This window comes from Prosopis cineraria, unplaced genomic scaffold (assembly GCF_029017545.1).
Source record: "Prosopis cineraria cultivar Desert tree isolate PC_DT_omini unplaced genomic scaffold, ASM2901754v1 PC4, whole genome shotgun sequence".
NCBI classification, from domain to species: Eukaryota; Viridiplantae; Streptophyta; class Magnoliopsida; order Fabales; family Fabaceae; genus Prosopis; species Prosopis cineraria.
In genome coordinates this window covers 5,174,766-5,191,839 of record NW_026555335.1, presented here as the reverse complement: position 1 = coordinate 5,191,839, position 17,074 = coordinate 5,174,766, and the positions used below count along the sequence as shown (strand labels likewise).

Sequence of the window (17,074 nt, the reverse complement as noted above, 5' to 3'; positions counted from 1 at the left end):
TTAAAAAAATTAAAATTTTGATTAATTTTATTTGAAAACCGTAAATTAGTTACCGAATTAATTTTGGTGGGAGGGAATAGTCAATTAATTAATTAATTCAATCAAGTTTGGCAGAAAGTTAACGAATTCAGATTTCAAACATAAACACCCACAACCTCTGGATTTAATTTATCCTTTTCCCCACTGTTTAACAATAAATATCTGTAATAATTTTTTTAGTGACAGCGCATAGGATGAGTATAATTAGTTAGATCTTAATTGATAGGCGCCGAGAACTTTAGTAAATGAACTATAATCGTCCAAATACCGTCATTTTCTCCCCTACAACCCCCACCTTAGCAGGCCAGGAGAAAAATAAAGGATTAAGATATAAAAATACTTATCAAATGATCAGCTTGAAGTATTTAATAGTTTAAAGTTAAAAAAATAATAAAAATATTTATAATGTTATTAGAATTGATACAAAAATGATTAAATAATTAATTTTTTCTAACACCATTAATTTCTGATGTTAAATATTAATTTTACTTATCACGTATCAGTCTTTGTTAATATCAAATATAAAAATAATAAAAATATTCATGAAATCATCAACAAAATGTATTCAATAATTTAAAATAAAAAAAATAAAAATATTTATAATATTATTAAAATTAATATAAAAGTGATTAATTTATTAATTCTCTAAAACGTTAATCGTCTAATTAACATTTAAATAAAATTTGACCTTTTTTAATTAATGTAAGTAAAAAAAAATTTCAAGTTAATTTTTACGAAAGTTAATCGATGGCGTATCCCATCCAAGCCTGACAAAGTTCCCGTTTCTATATATCCAAGCATGTACCTGTCCTCTTTGTTCCAGTGGAAAGAGATTGGGTGAGTGCATTTAAAGCTCTATCTCCTCCGTGTTAATTAAGACAAAATTACTCACAACAATAACATTTAATAATAATATTTTATAAGTTTATTTTTTTAAAATATAAATATAAATTTTTAAAAAAACAATTCATTTAATATAAATTTAAATTTATAATTATTTTAAGTCTCTAAAAAATAATATTAAAAAATATTATTAATGAATTGTTATTTTTATTAAATTATTTTATATTTCGAGATATTCATATCTTCTAATATTACCTTATAATTTAAAATGAAGTGAGTATTAAATAAAAAATATTTTTAAAATTTTATATTTTTATTTTAAAAATAAATTTATAAAATATTATTGTTACATTTTATTAATATACGTAATCTCATATCAAATTATCTTATAATTTAAAACAAATATAATACTATTCTTCTAATTCTATTTATAAAGTACATAAAAAAAATATTTATTATAATTTTATTTATAGGACATATTAATAATTATATTCATATTTACTTTTATCTTTATTAAATATTAAAAAAATTATTAAATGTTATAATATTTTATTTCTAAGGTATGTGTGTGATAAAAAAAATATAAGTTAAAAAAATTTAAAGTTCTTTAATTTTAATAAAAGATACTAAAAATTATTTATAAATAAGATTATAAATAAGATCGAAAAAAGTAAATTACTCTTCGGTGAGCTGTGGGTGAGCTGTCGGCAAGGATGAAGGGAAGTTTTCCTTTGTTTTAGCCATTGCGTTAACGTCAATCCGTATGAACGTAACTCTAAATTCTGCGAATATTATAATGACCGGCATGGACCTGAAGATCATTAACACCCCGCCCCTAGAATAATTTGTAATGACGTTCTGGATATATTTTCATCACCACGCCGACCCTTCCACAGTTCCACTTCATAACTCGGGGGATCAATATGTATTCACTGATTATTTATTGGATTAAGTAATTATTTACCAATTACCGTCATGATCCATCCATCCAACTTAATTGAAGTTCTCATCCAGGGAGCACGCGTGACCCCCCATGGTGAGAGAACAGAAACTTCACACGCGTCATGTACCAAAAGGGACTTCCATCCTCACACACACAAACACCCACACATTTTACTCCAACAAGAGCAGAATCAAACATGAATCACCATCACTGAACTATGAGAAAACAGCATGAACTAGTCTTACACGCGCGTGCGCGCACAAAGTAAGTAGCTAAACTTATGCATGCACACGCATACATATATACATATACATATAAATACATACATACATACATATATATATGTATATGCAAGCAGTACTTGATAATTAGATGAAAAGGGCATTACACATGAGCAGCGAGAGTACTCTTATTTCTGCATAGAGGTTCTAGTGATCATTTGACCTAATTGCCAGTGGGTGGCTTGTATTTGGGTGGTGGCTTATATTTTGGTGGTGGCTTGCGGTATCCCTGTGGAACCTCATCCGCTTTAGTTTCAGGCTCATTCTCCAGCGTGCTTGGTGGCTTGTATTTCGGCGGGGGCTTGTACTTTGGTGGCGGCTTATATTTTGGGGCCGGCTTGTAGAGTCCCTGAGGAACGTCGTCCACTTGAGTTTCAGGCTCATTATCTAGCATGCTTGGTGGTTTATATTTTGGTGGTGGCTTGTACTTTGGTGGGGGCTTGTGGTATCCCTGTGGAAGGTCATCTGCCCCGGTTTGAGGCTTGTTCTCTAGGGTGGTCGGCGGCTTGTATGGTGGTCGCTTTTTAACAGGTGGCTTGCTGTATGCCTCAGGCTGAACATCGGCTGTGGCGAACGAAGTCAGAAACACAAGAGCAATGAAGAACACGAGTGAGAAGTTAAGGAGCTTAGTGCTCAGGACTCTCCGATTTGGATAGGGATCCATTTTGGCGCATGAAATTGAGTTGGGAGTGGTGGCCTTTTATAGCGTCACAAAACCTATGACGTCACTCCACATGTCATCCGCCACTGTTTAATATGGCTGCATAAAAGATTGGCCAGGGCTGAATTTCGGATAAAGTCTGATCTCTTGTATAAAAACGGTTGAGTTAAATAACTTATAATTTGTTCTAGTTTAATGATAATTTAAAAATTAATAAAATCGAACTTAATTTATATAAAATTAAGAAATTGGTCTTGTTAGTCGAGTACTCACTTAATTTTTTTATAAAAAATAATAATCCATTTTAACTTAATAAACTCAATTAAAATAATAAAAATATTTATAATTATAATAAATCTATAATAATTTTTAATAACAAGAAAAAAATTTCAGTTACAATCTAAGTGATTAAGATTATTGAATTATTAGTATGAGTACATAACCGTGTGAAGAATCAGACTTTTAAAATTATTAATAGTCTTAATGTGTTATTATAAATAATTAATAAAAATTAATCATAATTATATTAAATAAATTTAATAAGATCAGACTGAATTAAATGATCTAGATATTCAATGTCCTATTTAATCTAACCTAAAAATAATTTTATTTTTTTAATATTTTTAATTATTAATTTTTAATAAGATCAAATAAGACCTTCTCAAATCAAACTAAGTTAAATAGGACCAGGCCACTTCTGCACAACCCTGCTGTTTAGTAATTCGTCTTGTTTGGACTTTGTCTAGAAGCACAAGGGAAACTCTGTTTGTTAAGGAGTCAAGAGTGTTGGGGCCCATGGCGGGAGACACTAGCTGAGTTATTTGACTGTTTGCCTCAAATCAACTGGCACCTTCTGTTGGGTCACGAAAATGTAAAAATGCCTTTCCCTTTCATCTGTTTAATTAGCTCGATGTGACGGGATTTTATTTAAGATATAAACACGTAGCAACACTAGTCTTTTAGTAGTCCTCAGTTAATTAATTACTAGATTCCTACCACCACCAGTACCATCTCCTCATCATACTCCAAAACATATTGCGATTATTTACTAACGGTGTTTGTTTATTTCAAAACATCAAAACACTTAAATAATTGAAGTACTCCAATATTTGGATAACAACATTCAAAAGATAGTGCATGAATCCGTTCTTTTTAAAAGATAAAGACCATGGAAAACCGTAATGCCCTTGCATGGTTAATCAAAATATCCATGTACCTTACACTAACATTTGGATTAGTGAATTTAAATTTAAATTTAAAATTTAAAATTTTATTTTTAAAATTTTATATTTAAAATTCTTTATTTAGATAATCTAAAAAATTTTAAATGAAGAAGAGAAACGAATTAAGATTTAAAATAAAAATAAAAAATTATAAATGATGAGTTTATTTTTTTTTTTGATGAGAGATGTGAATGAAATATAAGAAAAGATGCCAGAATCATAATATTAAAAGTGAAAATGTGAAGAAAATTAAATGTTTGAAGTGACTAGATTAGTTTTAAACAGCTAGAGTACAAAGAGCATTTGAAATTACATGTGAATTCTAATAAAAAAATAAATTTGGATTCATAATTTTTTTATATATTTAAATGAGGAATCTGGTTTAAATTTAAATTCAAACTTAAATCTCCATTGATCAAAACCCACGGTGGAGAGTAAAAAATTATAGAATTAGTGTCTAAACAATGAGCATGCATGACAAACTATTCAATCAATGTGTTTATTTATTTCCTTGAAAGCGAGGCGAGAAACGCGAGGAGAATTAGTGCATGAAGGATGAGCTTGACCCATCCAGGTTGAGGTAGAAACCATCTTGAGTACACATCTCTTAGCATAATAAAGTTTAAAAGTCATAACCATTACCAACTGTCCACAAGTCTATGCATAATTTCCATATTAAAGACCCATAAGTAATATAGAGTTTATAAACATGACAGGCTCTTTTATTTAACAGATTAATATGGTGATATTACTCTTTTTGAGCTTGTAATCTTGAAAATGACTGCCCACAAAGAATTATAATCAAGTGAAATGCTATGAAGCAAAAGTCACTGAGATTATATGTTTGGAAGGCATTTAAGTTAGTTTTTTAGAACGGACTTTTTTTTAATTTATACTCATTATATTAATATTTTTATAAAGTGATCGATGTCATACAAGGAATTATCTATAAAGAATTTTGACTGATGGGAAGCTAAGTAAAATGCTCCAAAGTGAAGCTACTAGGCATATAAGCTTATATGACGAGCACAAATCCCGTCGCAACACTAATCTTTTATTTGATGAAAAAGTTTTTCATACTTACAAATTTTATATTATTTGGGATGCTTTCTGATGTGGGTCAGGAAAGTGACCGTTTAGTCCGAAAATATCACACAAATGGGGCTTGCAATCACGAAGCAGATGTTTTTCAATTTTATTTTATTTAGTGGGAGATTTTTTTCTACACTCCATTGAGTAGCTAGGGAGAGGCGGCTAGTGGAAGGAGATCAAATACAATGATGTTCAGCTGTTTGATTGAGAAATATCAGGCACGACTTTTGGAAGACAAGAGGCATTAAATAATAGAAAGGATATTTTAGAAAATTGATGATACTTTCTCCCAGCATTTTACAAGATATCTTTTGCTATTTGATGTCTCTTGATATATAATTTTTTTTTTGACAAAATGATTATATTGTTATTGTTAATGACGTTTATTCATTGTATAAAAAAATTAAGGATATTTATTCCAAAATTACTCCTTGTTATTTAAATTCTTAAATAGTTCTATCTCTCTCTTATTGAATTAAGTGTATTTTTAAAAGTCTGAAGAAAAATTAAATTTTTAAACTATATTTAATTAAATTCGTTAATATCTACAATTTATAAAAAATAATGTCTTGTAAAACAGGAAATAAGAAGTCTAATAATTACTTGACTGGGACGATGGAATTTGGATAATAAATCATCAATTCAGCCATCTTCTGGTAATGAGGGGGAAAAGGCCATGATTGAGAACTTCCAGCTCAAGGAAAAACAAAGCAATCTGTTCTGTATGAATGTCAGTATACGTGTGGTTATAATTATAAAATATACTTTAATTAACTTGTTGAGAGTTTGAAACCAATGTGTACAGCAATTAGTTGCTAAAAATTTACTTATACTCTCAATGTCTTGGAAGAGGTGATATTTTTTATGGTCAGCTAAACATATTCCTCATGCATACTTATAAAAAAAGGTAAGTGTGAACCATCCATGGCTAGTAAGCGTGACTCATACATATATGGTGACAAGACTAGGCATTCATGCATATGTATTGAGATTCGTTGGCAGGATGAATCTGATTGCTTTTCCCAACATGGCTTCGAAACGCTCACATTCATCAGATGATAGTATAAAAAATAAAAAAAAATGTTTGAATCATAAAAACATATCTAAAATAATGAAATAAAGGATAAAAGAATTATTTATTTTATTACCATACTATCTATGATTTATATTATGAGGCACCAATCACCTCGCTGAAATAAAAAAATAATTAAGTTATTAATTTAATAATAAATTTTTAATTTTACTCATATTTAAATTTAAACATTTTCTCGCTCAAAAAAAAATGAAACACTTTCAATGTAATTAATATCACGCCAAATGACTTATATTAAAGACTAAATAATTTTTTAAAAAGTGTCTTGTAATAGCAACAGGATGATTATCATTAATGAAAATATAATATTTTTTATATTTTTTTTAATTTAACAGAAAAATAACAAAACATTAAAAATATATTCTGGTCTTTTAGTCAAAACAAACTTTTTAACTTATTTTAGTTTCGGAAACATATAGGGCGAGAATACATTTTCAAAAAAAAAAAATTTTTTTGTCTTTTAAACAAAAAAATTGTTATGAAATGAAGTGATTATGCTTGGCGGATATTTTTTTGAGGCAACGAGTTTTATTTAAAAAAAAAAAAAACGTGAGATGCGTGAGAGGGTCAACAAGAGAGCGTATCATGAAAAGCAAAAAAGCAAGAAGCAGAGGGTGAGTGCGCACGTGAAGTCGCTGTGATAGGCGGGCGGAGTCGGTTTCTCGGTGGCGGGGCCCCCTCGTGTGAATGGGTAGTATCACACTCCCATTTCTACTCTTCCTTTACGCTCTCCGCCTCGGATTCGATGATCCTACCAAACTTTGACTCTCTGGCAGAGCCAAAAGTTAGATAAATTTACGCAAATGTCCCAATATAGATCCTCTACTAATCTTCGAATCCTCTTCAGCCTCTCAAATTCTCGTTGCATGACTAATAATTATACTAAAGTTCACCTTTTTAACTTCCATATTATTTTAGTTTAATACAAGCACAATGTAAAATAAAAATAATCTTGTTTTGTCATAGATAATAAAAAAATATCAAGTATGTTAAAGACACAGGCCTCAAAATTATGAAAAAACCTAACTTTTAATCAAATGCAAAGAACTTAAGCTTCTTTACCACAATTAACCTAGATGTGAGAATACGAAGTGAAAAAATTAATGTGGATGAAGAAAAGTAAAGATACATTAATTAAAAAAAATGGCAGGCTATGCTAGCCCTATAACAAAAAAATAAAGACTAAAATTATATAATAAAAAGAAAAATAAAGCAACAAATGTGGGGTCTGAAAATTTAATTGGTAGTTTGTTGATGATGATTCCTTTGATAAGAGATGGCTCCTCTATTTATAGATGATCATGGCTTGGTAATTAAGCCCTATCATTGCCACTTTCCTTGAATTTATGAAGCAATTCCTCCATCGTGACCACTTTTCCCACTTCCATAATTCAAGCATCATGGGTAGAGTATGGAAATAATGGGCATAGACTTGATCTTGACTTAGTGGCTAAGGCTTTATAAATATCCTTTTTTAATTATTTTAAAGTTAATTAAGTTGAGTTAAATTTGGGCCTCTAAAATCACAATTTGGGTGCAAATAATGTTCCCCGCATATAAATTAGCTGGAGCTTTCGTAGGCTAATTTTGTATGGATATTTCTATTGGCCCCACTTCCAAGTCTTGTGTGAGTAGTATGTCATAGAGGACTTGCTTGTTCCCATTCTGATTAACTGTTGATCTAGTGCTTTCCTTAGAGGACACTCTTTTAGTTGAGGATCAAGGGCTACAAGGTCTAGCTTAGGATCAAATTTCTCAAGATTTAAGGCCTTAGAGGCTGGTTTTGCAAAATTTAGTTGCTACGGGGCTCAACCTTGTGCCTTTTGCCCTTATGGAGGGAGCCCTTGGGGAGAGAAATCTTATAGAGAGGGCCCTTGCAGAACTCGCCTTTCCAACTTTTGCCTTTACAGCTTTAACCCCTATGTTGCTATCTCGTGTGGCTTCGGCCCCTATGGTGAAAGCCCATGCTAAGTTAACCCTTGTGAAAAGAGCCCTTATGGGATTGGTTACTTAGGATCTAGTCTTTGTGGACATGGCCCTCATGGGATTGACGGATTAAGATTCGATCTCTTAAAATATGAATCTTTTACATCAAAGCTGTTTGAGTTTGATAGACCAAGGGTTGTAGGAAATGACAATTCAGGTACTAGGCTAAGCAAACAACATCCTAGGACTTAATGAATATGACAAGCCAGGTCCTGTGGTTTCAAAAATTGACAATTTAAGTATCGAGGCTACAAAAATTGTTAGCCCAAGACCTTGCCCATCTCTTTTTTAGGGCCCTTAAATGTTACTCTCTAAGTTTTTTATAGACTTTTAAGTTTCTTCCTACATCTTAAGTAAACTTGCCTACTTTTCCTCAACCTAAAAATTGACTTGAAGAGACACCTTAGAGCAAGAGTCCTCTTAATGAGCCCATATAGACTACCCCTTAGCTTTTCAACAGTGACTTAACTCATAGGCTCAACTCTAGCCTTGAGAATACATCTCATTTCTTCGAGAGACTTGTTGAGAGCATTAGCTAAGTAGTGCCACTTTTGATGAACTTCATGAAAGGTATCTTGATAGTACTATCTTTCTTCCCTACAGTATCTTGTCCTTTATTCTCCCTGATAGCCGAATAGGCTTGCCATTAAGTTAGACATGCCATTTCTCCTTTGAGGAAAGTTGTAGTAGTCCTCATTGTTGCTCTTTTGCTCAAGGGCACATTGAAAGATTGCCCCCCCCAAGTATGTCTATTCTCTAAATGTGCGAGCCAATTAAAGCTTGCTCATACAACAATCTAGACAATATATCAGAGATGTTCCTTAGCCTGTCCTTTAGAGTTTGCAACTGAGCTCCGTGCTTCTCATTAGCCTAGAATTCCAACTTCTCTTAGGCTTTAGCTCACTCTTGTTGCTTTTTCAAATGTCATCTCTCGAGTTCCTTTATCAGTACTTGTAAGGTTATTGCTTGCTTCTCAATAAGGTCCTGTATCATGGCTAAAGACAGAGCTATAATATAATTAGACACCATAATAGGAGGTTTACTTGAGTAAAAAGATTTGAGACTCTTGTCCCGAGCTAGTAGATAAGGCATTCCTTAAAAAGGTATTGCATGTCACTTCACAGTCACTAAAGTGCGAGAAGCTCGTACTTATCGTTTTACATATGGGGCCATGTTCTTTGAGTTATAAGATCAAGTCCATTCTTTTCAACAACATATTGATCCTTACGTGTCCTTTGCATTCTATTCACACATGTCCTACCAAGAGTAACACAAATTATTTTTCATAAACAACAAAAAAATACCAAGCATATTAGAAATACAGGGTCTCAAAAGGATAAAAGAACCAAACTTCTAATCAAACGCAGGGAACCCTGGGCCTTTTTACTAGAGACTTGAGAATGCAAAGTGAAGAAAATTAATGTAGATATAGAAAAACAGAGATACATTAACTAAAGAAAGAGGTGGTGAGCTATAGTAACCGTACAATAAAAAAAAAAGATTAAAACTACATGATAAAAGAAAAAATAAAGCAACAGAAGCAGAATCTAGGAATTTGATTGGTAGTTTATTGATGATGATTCCTTTAATGAGAGATAGCTTCTCTATTTATAAATGATTCTGATTTGGTACTCAACCCATGATTGCAACTTTTCTTGAATTTAGGAAGCAATGTCTCCATTGTGGCCACTTTTTTTACTTCTATAATTCAAACATCATGGGTAAAGTGTAGAGATAATTTCCTAGACCCAATGTTAACTTAGCTGCTAAGGCTTCATGAATATTTATTTTTAATTATTTTAAGGCTGCTTAAGTTGAGTTGAGTTCGAGCCTCCAAATTCACAATTTGGATGCAAACAAATCTTGTATACCTATCCAACTTTTAAAGATCTAGAGTAAATTCTTGTATGTACTATTTAACTTAAGTCTATGCATTTCAAATAAAATTAGCACATTTTTCCATCCTTGAGATGGATAAAGGATTTGTAGATTCCCAGAGACACTTAAACCAATATCAATTTGCTATCACCACCATCATTTGCCCTCGCCTTAATTGCAATGTTCAATACTCAATATAGATAAAATAAATTACATGCGAAGTTGCATTATTCTTAAATTTATGGATAATGCAGCTTGCATTAAACTGTATAAAAGGCATATCGTTCATAGTTTGGCTTAACTACTTATGTAAGCCATTTTGGGTATATTTTATCAGTGTTAGTAAACATCTTAAAATTTATTAATTTTGTCTAAAAAATACATAATGTATAAAGGATAAATGTTTTTGTCGAACTTGACCGAGAACAGACCACTAATGGTTTGGTCCTGGTCAATGCCGATGGTCCTGTTCTAGTCAAAATCGATGGTCTGATCTTGTTTAAGGTCATCGATTTGATCCCAGTCAAAGTCATCAAACTTGATCATAATGGAATCCGACTATATGATCCCATTGCAAGCGACTATCCAATCTCGATAGATAGTCCTATCTCGATTGTTATTGTCGGTTAGATCTCGATGGAAGTTGGCCATTTGCTCCCTGTCATTGCTAGCAGTTCAATCCTAGTCCCAGTAGATGTGTACGGTCTTATCATAGTTCATGCTAGCAGTTAGACCCAGTCAGTGCTGATGGTCCGATCTTGGTGAAAATTGGCCATCTTATCCTAATTGCTAGCAGTACGGTCCAAGTGAAAGTTTGTTGTTCCATCCTCGGTAGGCACCAACGGTTTGGTCTCGGTAGAAGTCGACCATCCAGATTGTTGACTTTGCCTGAGTTACTTTGAAATTTAAATATAAAATTTAAGATTTAGAATTTTACTTAAAATCCAAATAAAGAATTTTAATATTATAATTTGAAATGTTTTATATCATTCAAACAAAAAATTTAAAATCTATAAATTTTAAATCTAAATTTTCAATTCAAATTCACTCATTCAAATACAACCTAAAAGATTTAGTGAGTAGCCTGAATGAGGTCTAGCTGGGGGCATTCAAACTCTTTTTGGGTTCAAGAGTGGAAATCCCAGATCTGATCACCAAATTATAGAATTTCAATGCAAAACATGGTTAAAAGGAGTAACTACAATATTGAAGCATTGAGCAGTGACTAAAAACCTCCAAATGTTTCTACTCAGCTCAGAAACATTATATATTTTCCAAACACCATGAATGAAGAGCGTTAATTTAATCTTTTTAATTAATTTAACGTTAAAAGGATTGACAATGACGGTGACAATAAAATTGATAACATGGGCCACCAGATGTGATTCAGAAAGATTGATGAGGACCGGGTGGCGTTGTTAGGCCTCAAGGAAAGGATGGGCCAACAATGACACTCGTGTGGTGATTTTGAGTTTGTTTCTTTTAAGGAAGAAAAAAGAGATTGAAAAAGTTGCTGTAATTATAAGTAAATTAGATTTTATTTTTCAACATATTTGAAGTGAACTGCATTTTATTTAAAATTTACATTCTTCTCGGTCGAAATTTAATATGCCTTGCAAGTTACAACACCAATTTTGCAATGAGAAAATAAGTCACGATAATGCGTGATGGTTTGTTTTAATTATGACACATGAAATTTTAAAGGAAGAACTAGGTTGAGATACTCACAACATAATAAAATACTATGAGTCCGCGAGATATATTGACAGCTTAATATTGTTATGCTAAGCAACTTAGCATTGGTATATTTAATTTAATTGTATAATCTTGAAAATCATGTTTTCAATTTAACATAGATATATTGCATTTGGATATATAAGGATTTAGATTTAACTAACTACTCCTTTTAGACCTATAAAAGTTTTTAGATCTATATTTTATTATAATTTTTTTGCAATTTTAAATTTTTCCCAAACCCTAATTATTTAAATTTTCAACTGTTCCAACGTTTTTTTCTTCACGTTTTAATCATTAATATCTCAATTATTCCCGCTACTCCCATCATCTCTCATTTTCATCTCTCAATTAAGCAATATTTGCACAATTTTAAGATGTTAAAACCTGAAGGGGCATTATGTAATATTACTTTTTCAAATTGGCGTTTGAAGTTTTGGTTTGGGAATAAAATAAACTTTTCAAAATTGCCTAATAAATTAAACCACAGAATTAATAGTATGTCTCTCAAATTTGTAATTTCCTTATCTTGGCTTTGCAACTTGTTTCTCAATTTTACTAGGAAATACACATATTAATAATTAAATTTAAAAAATAATATGTCATCATTTGATCACTTCAAGTAACTTTATCTTTTAAATTTATAATTTTATTTTATTGAGTTTGCAACTTCTTTTTTCAATTTTTAAATTTAAGAACATTTTGAATTATATGAAAACACTAATTAATGATCTAAGGGTTCACCTGAAACTTGGGGAATATTTCAATTACCATTGCTGAAATTAAAGCAATCACGCCTGGTTTGGAAGCCTGCAAACATGTGCACTCTGGGAACCTTGTTCTGTCATCAAATTCCATGGAAGCTCTTGATCTGATATATAGGGTGACAGTAAATAATCACCCGTTTTATTCAGATATTGTGGATATGTAAAAACTGTCTGTGAACAGCAGGATATCCTCCACGTGAAGCCAACCTTTGTGCAGATATTTTGGCCAAGCTTGCTGTGAAAGCGCCTAATTAACCATTTGTCTCTTTTACATGACTTACCCGTTGGTCGTACTGATTTCTTTTCCCAGCACAAAGTCAGGGGAGATGCCTTGCTCAGAAGGCCTAATCTTTCGGATTGTATTTTTTAGCTTTAGCTAGCCTTCTCAATTAAAAAAAAAAAAGTTATACTCAAATTCTACACAAAAAACTTAATTATTGTAAAGTTTGTAGACTATTCAATACAATTTAGTTCAGCCATTAATAAGCTTTACAATAATTAATTTTTTTGTGTAAAATTTTAAGATAATTCTCTAAAAAAAAAAGCCCCTAAATGACTCTGTTCTGATTTTGTAAAAAAAAAAAAAAAACAGAGAAATGAATCTCCCATATGAATTCCCTAGAGCCCAACCTAAATTGCTCTCTGCCTTAAACTCCAGTGCCTCTCTCGATCGAGTTTGTGTCCGTCAAAGCCCCAACTTGTTCGCACGTCACAGTCGCTCGTCTCTCACCGTGTCTCTGTTCTGAAACCTCGCCGTTTTTGTCTCATCTTGCTGCTTGCCCAGCAGAAAGCGACGAAAGAAGAAGTAGATGGAAGAAGATGAAGAAAGGAGAGGGAATAAGATTAAGACGCCTGCAAGGAAAGTTAAAAACTTTAAATAATGAGCCGATCGATGTAGAAAAGTCTGACATGCTGTTGGTGGTTTTGGGGGGGGGGGGGGAGAATAACTCTTAAAGTTATAAAATACTGAATTAATAACAATTAGAACCTGATTAAATTTTTTATAAATAAACTATAAATAATAATTTAAATAATTATAAATAAAATATTTTGTTAGAATAAGAGTTATATTTAATACTTAAATACTTATTTATAATTAAAATTTTTAATTTTATAATTATCTGAATTGATATTTTTTATTATTTTTGAAAAAAAATTATTGAGAATTTAACTGTAATTAATTTAAATTTTTGAGTCATAAATGTCATTCTTGAAAAAAGAAAAAGTCTTAAAACAGTAAGGTACAAAAAATTAAACATACGCTCAAAAATTCAAGATCCGAATCACATATTCTCACTTTTTAAGTTGACGTGTAGAGAGGATGATGATATGTGCCAGGCTACACGTAGACAGATACTGCAAGTCTATATATTATAATTTAAAAAAAAAAAGATTTTAACTAAACTTGCATTGTTTTTTTACTAAATATTAATTATTTATTATTATATAATAAAAATATTATTTTAATAATAATCGGTTTGAATTTTTGATTAAACTACTAACCCTTTGGATTAGCGTTTTGACTAGGTCAATAATTTATCTAATTCTCAATGCTTTGATATTTACTCTTATCTAATAAAATTTTTTAATTAGAAAATATTATTGACTACACATCTTAATTAAAAGCATTTTTTTAAAAAATATTATTAATTAAACTTTAAAAGACCTGAAATTTCATTATAATTAAATTTTAATATGATATTTCAGAAAAAAGGTGTCTTAGTATTTATTAGATTAAGCATTATATTTACTATTATTGATCCATCCATTGAACTAAATTAAAGCCCTTATCCAGCAAACATGCACGCGCACGGACACCCATAGCGAGAGAACAGAAACATCAAACGCGTCATGCGCCGAGAGGGACTTCCATCCTGCTCGCTCACGCACATATTTATACTTTAACAAGGGCAGAATTATATTAAACGTGAAACCTGATCAAAGGACCGCGAGAACACAACATAAACAAGCTTTACGCGCGCTCACACGCACAGAGTAAGAAGATAATAGAAGCATGCGTTCATGCATGCATCTACATAGCGGTACTTGATAATTAGATGAAATACACGTGAGTAACGAGTACTCTTATTTCTGCATAGAGGTTCCAGTGATCATAACCTAATTGGCAGTGGGTGGCTTGTACTTTGGAGGCGGCTTGTACTTCGGAGGCGGCTTGTACTTCGGTGGCGGCTTGTAGTATCCCTGTGGAACGTCGTCTACTTGAGTTTCAGGCTCATTCTCAACCGCGCTTGGTGGCTTGTACTTGGGCGGTGGCTTGTATTTGGGCGGTGGATTGTACTTGGGCGGTGGCTTGTACTTTGGTGGAGGCTTGTAGTATCCTTGTGGAACGTCGTCCACCTGAGTTTGAGGCTCGTTCTCTAGAGTGCTCGGGGGCTTGTACTTGGGCGGTGGCTTGTATTTTGGTGGCTTGTACTTGGGCGGTGACTTGTAGTATCCCTGGGGAAGGCCATCCACCTCAGGCTGCTCGTCGGCAATAGAGATCGGGGTCAGAAACACGAGAGCCACGAAGAACACAAGCAAGCAGTTGAGGAGCATAGTGTTTGGGGCTTTCCGATTTGGATATGGATCCATTTTGGTGCATGAAACTGAGTAGGGAGTGGTGGCCTTTTATAGCGTCACAAACCCTACGTACGTCGTCGATCCACTTGCCATCCACTACTGTTTAGTAATTCGTCTTCTTTGGATTAGTCCGGAAGCACGAGAGGGAGACTACTGTGTTTCTTCATGAGTCATGAATGTTGGGACCCATGTCCGAAGACACTTAGCTGAATTATTTGACTGTTTGGTTCTACTCGATGCTCACCTCTGGTTAGGTTACGAAAATGTTCAAATGGATTTCCCTTCCACCTAAAGCGACCCGACGATGATCTTAATTTGATAAGACTTTTCGTAGTCCCTTTTTTTACTAGATTTACCGACTGTATGTTTTCCACTTTTCCACATCACTTCAAACACGTGATTATTCACTAATACTATTTATTTTAATTTAAAACGTACATCAAAGTACTTGGTAATTCAAGTTTTGGAACGAAAATTCATTAATATATATAACGTATATTTGGATAAGCATTCAAGAGGTGGATACCTGAATCTTAAAGTATGAGAAGCAACAACATTTTTATTCCAAACAAACATTCGTTCAGGGCTACACTTGCGACTAAACAAGCACATGCAGACAGTAATTATTAGGGCAAAAACCCTCTTATTATGTTTAACAAGTTAATCACCCGTGCATTGCACACCAGGTTATTTTTGCAACTTCTTCTAATAATTGTTAGATGGTGGCAAATTGTATGTATTAAGTGGTTATATATCTAAAACAATAATAAGACATAACTACTCGGTTACTTATTAATATCTAAGAATGGCGGCGCAAAATTTTTTTGGTGAGAAACAATTATCTGATAATGGACCCAACAATCAGTTGCAATAAATAAAGAAAGGTAGATAATTTGTAAAGATAGATTGTGGATAAATGCAACCATTTGTTATACTAAATAAAGAGTGAAAGAAGTTAAAAAAAATAAAAAAAAAAAACGACACTTGAATGAATAGGTGGTTGCCATACACCTGTGCGATGCACATGATTTTTTAGAACATTGTACAAATTAATATTAAATAAATATTAATATATTGTACAATATTTTAATATATGTATAATTATTAAATAGTAAATTTTTAACACATGTATATTATAAAATTGAGATATTATAAAACTTATTTCCTTGGTTATTTTTTCTTTTTAAATTAAAGGCCAGGGTTATAATTAGAGGTGTGAATGATAAGGGTGTTCATAGGATAGGATTGAGATAACACTATCACTTGTCACATTGCAAAGAATGATTAAAAGTAAATTTTTATCTCACATCTTATCCCATTTTAAAATTCATCCTATCATGTTTGAGATCGGATAGGATTGAGATCCTCTTAAAAACTGATCATGATCAACTTTGAAGATACAACAAAAAAAAAAAACTCTAAGAATGATCCATGTGTTTTGCAGTGCAAATGATTCATGTTAACCCACCTCATAAAAATTAATAGGTTTTTTTATCAACCAAATTGACTATGCCCCATGTGTTTTATCATTTATGTCATACATTTATTTTAATTTAATGTCTATAGGGCTACTAGAATTTATACATCATCATTAATTATGGGCCAGCTCCCACTTTAATTTCCTATTTATTTTTATAAAAAATTTAAATACTCAACCTTATATATTTAAGGTATTTGTTTTAAATTAAATCAAGACATGTTTATCTTTTATATATTATTTATTCTATAAAAACTCTTACTATTAATGTTATTAATATATTAAAATTTACTTGTTTTGATTTGATTGGATGCATTATACTAAATATAGAAGACGAAATGTTTAAGTTTTACCCTTATTTTTCCAGCCCACTACGTACTAATAAAAATCTGGTTTTTATTTTCATTTTTCTTTAGAACTTTTCTTCTGATCTAAAGACTTTGGATGATAGTTAAAAAAAAAAAAACCACATCAATG

At 31.8% G+C, this 17,074-nt stretch overlaps 2 protein-coding genes across 2 annotated transcripts; both read right to left on the bottom strand.

The window, feature by feature from the left end:
- Positions 1-2,269: 2,269 nt before the first annotated feature.
- Positions 2,270-2,770, bottom strand: LOC129308394 (repetitive proline-rich cell wall protein 2-like). Its single transcript, XM_054949502.1, has one exon. The coding sequence runs from the start codon at positions 2,768-2,770 to the stop codon at positions 2,270-2,272; it is 501 nt and encodes a 166-aa protein (XP_054805477.1).
- An 11,663-nt stretch (positions 2,771-14,433) lies between these two features.
- LOC129308116 (early nodulin-75-like) lies at positions 14,434-15,147 on the bottom strand. Its single transcript, XM_054949131.1, has one exon. The coding sequence runs from the start codon at positions 15,130-15,132 to the stop codon at positions 14,659-14,661; it is 474 nt and encodes a 157-aa protein (XP_054805106.1). The 5' UTR covers positions 15,133-15,147; the 3' UTR covers positions 14,434-14,658.
- Positions 15,148-17,074: the final 1,927 nt, after the last annotated feature.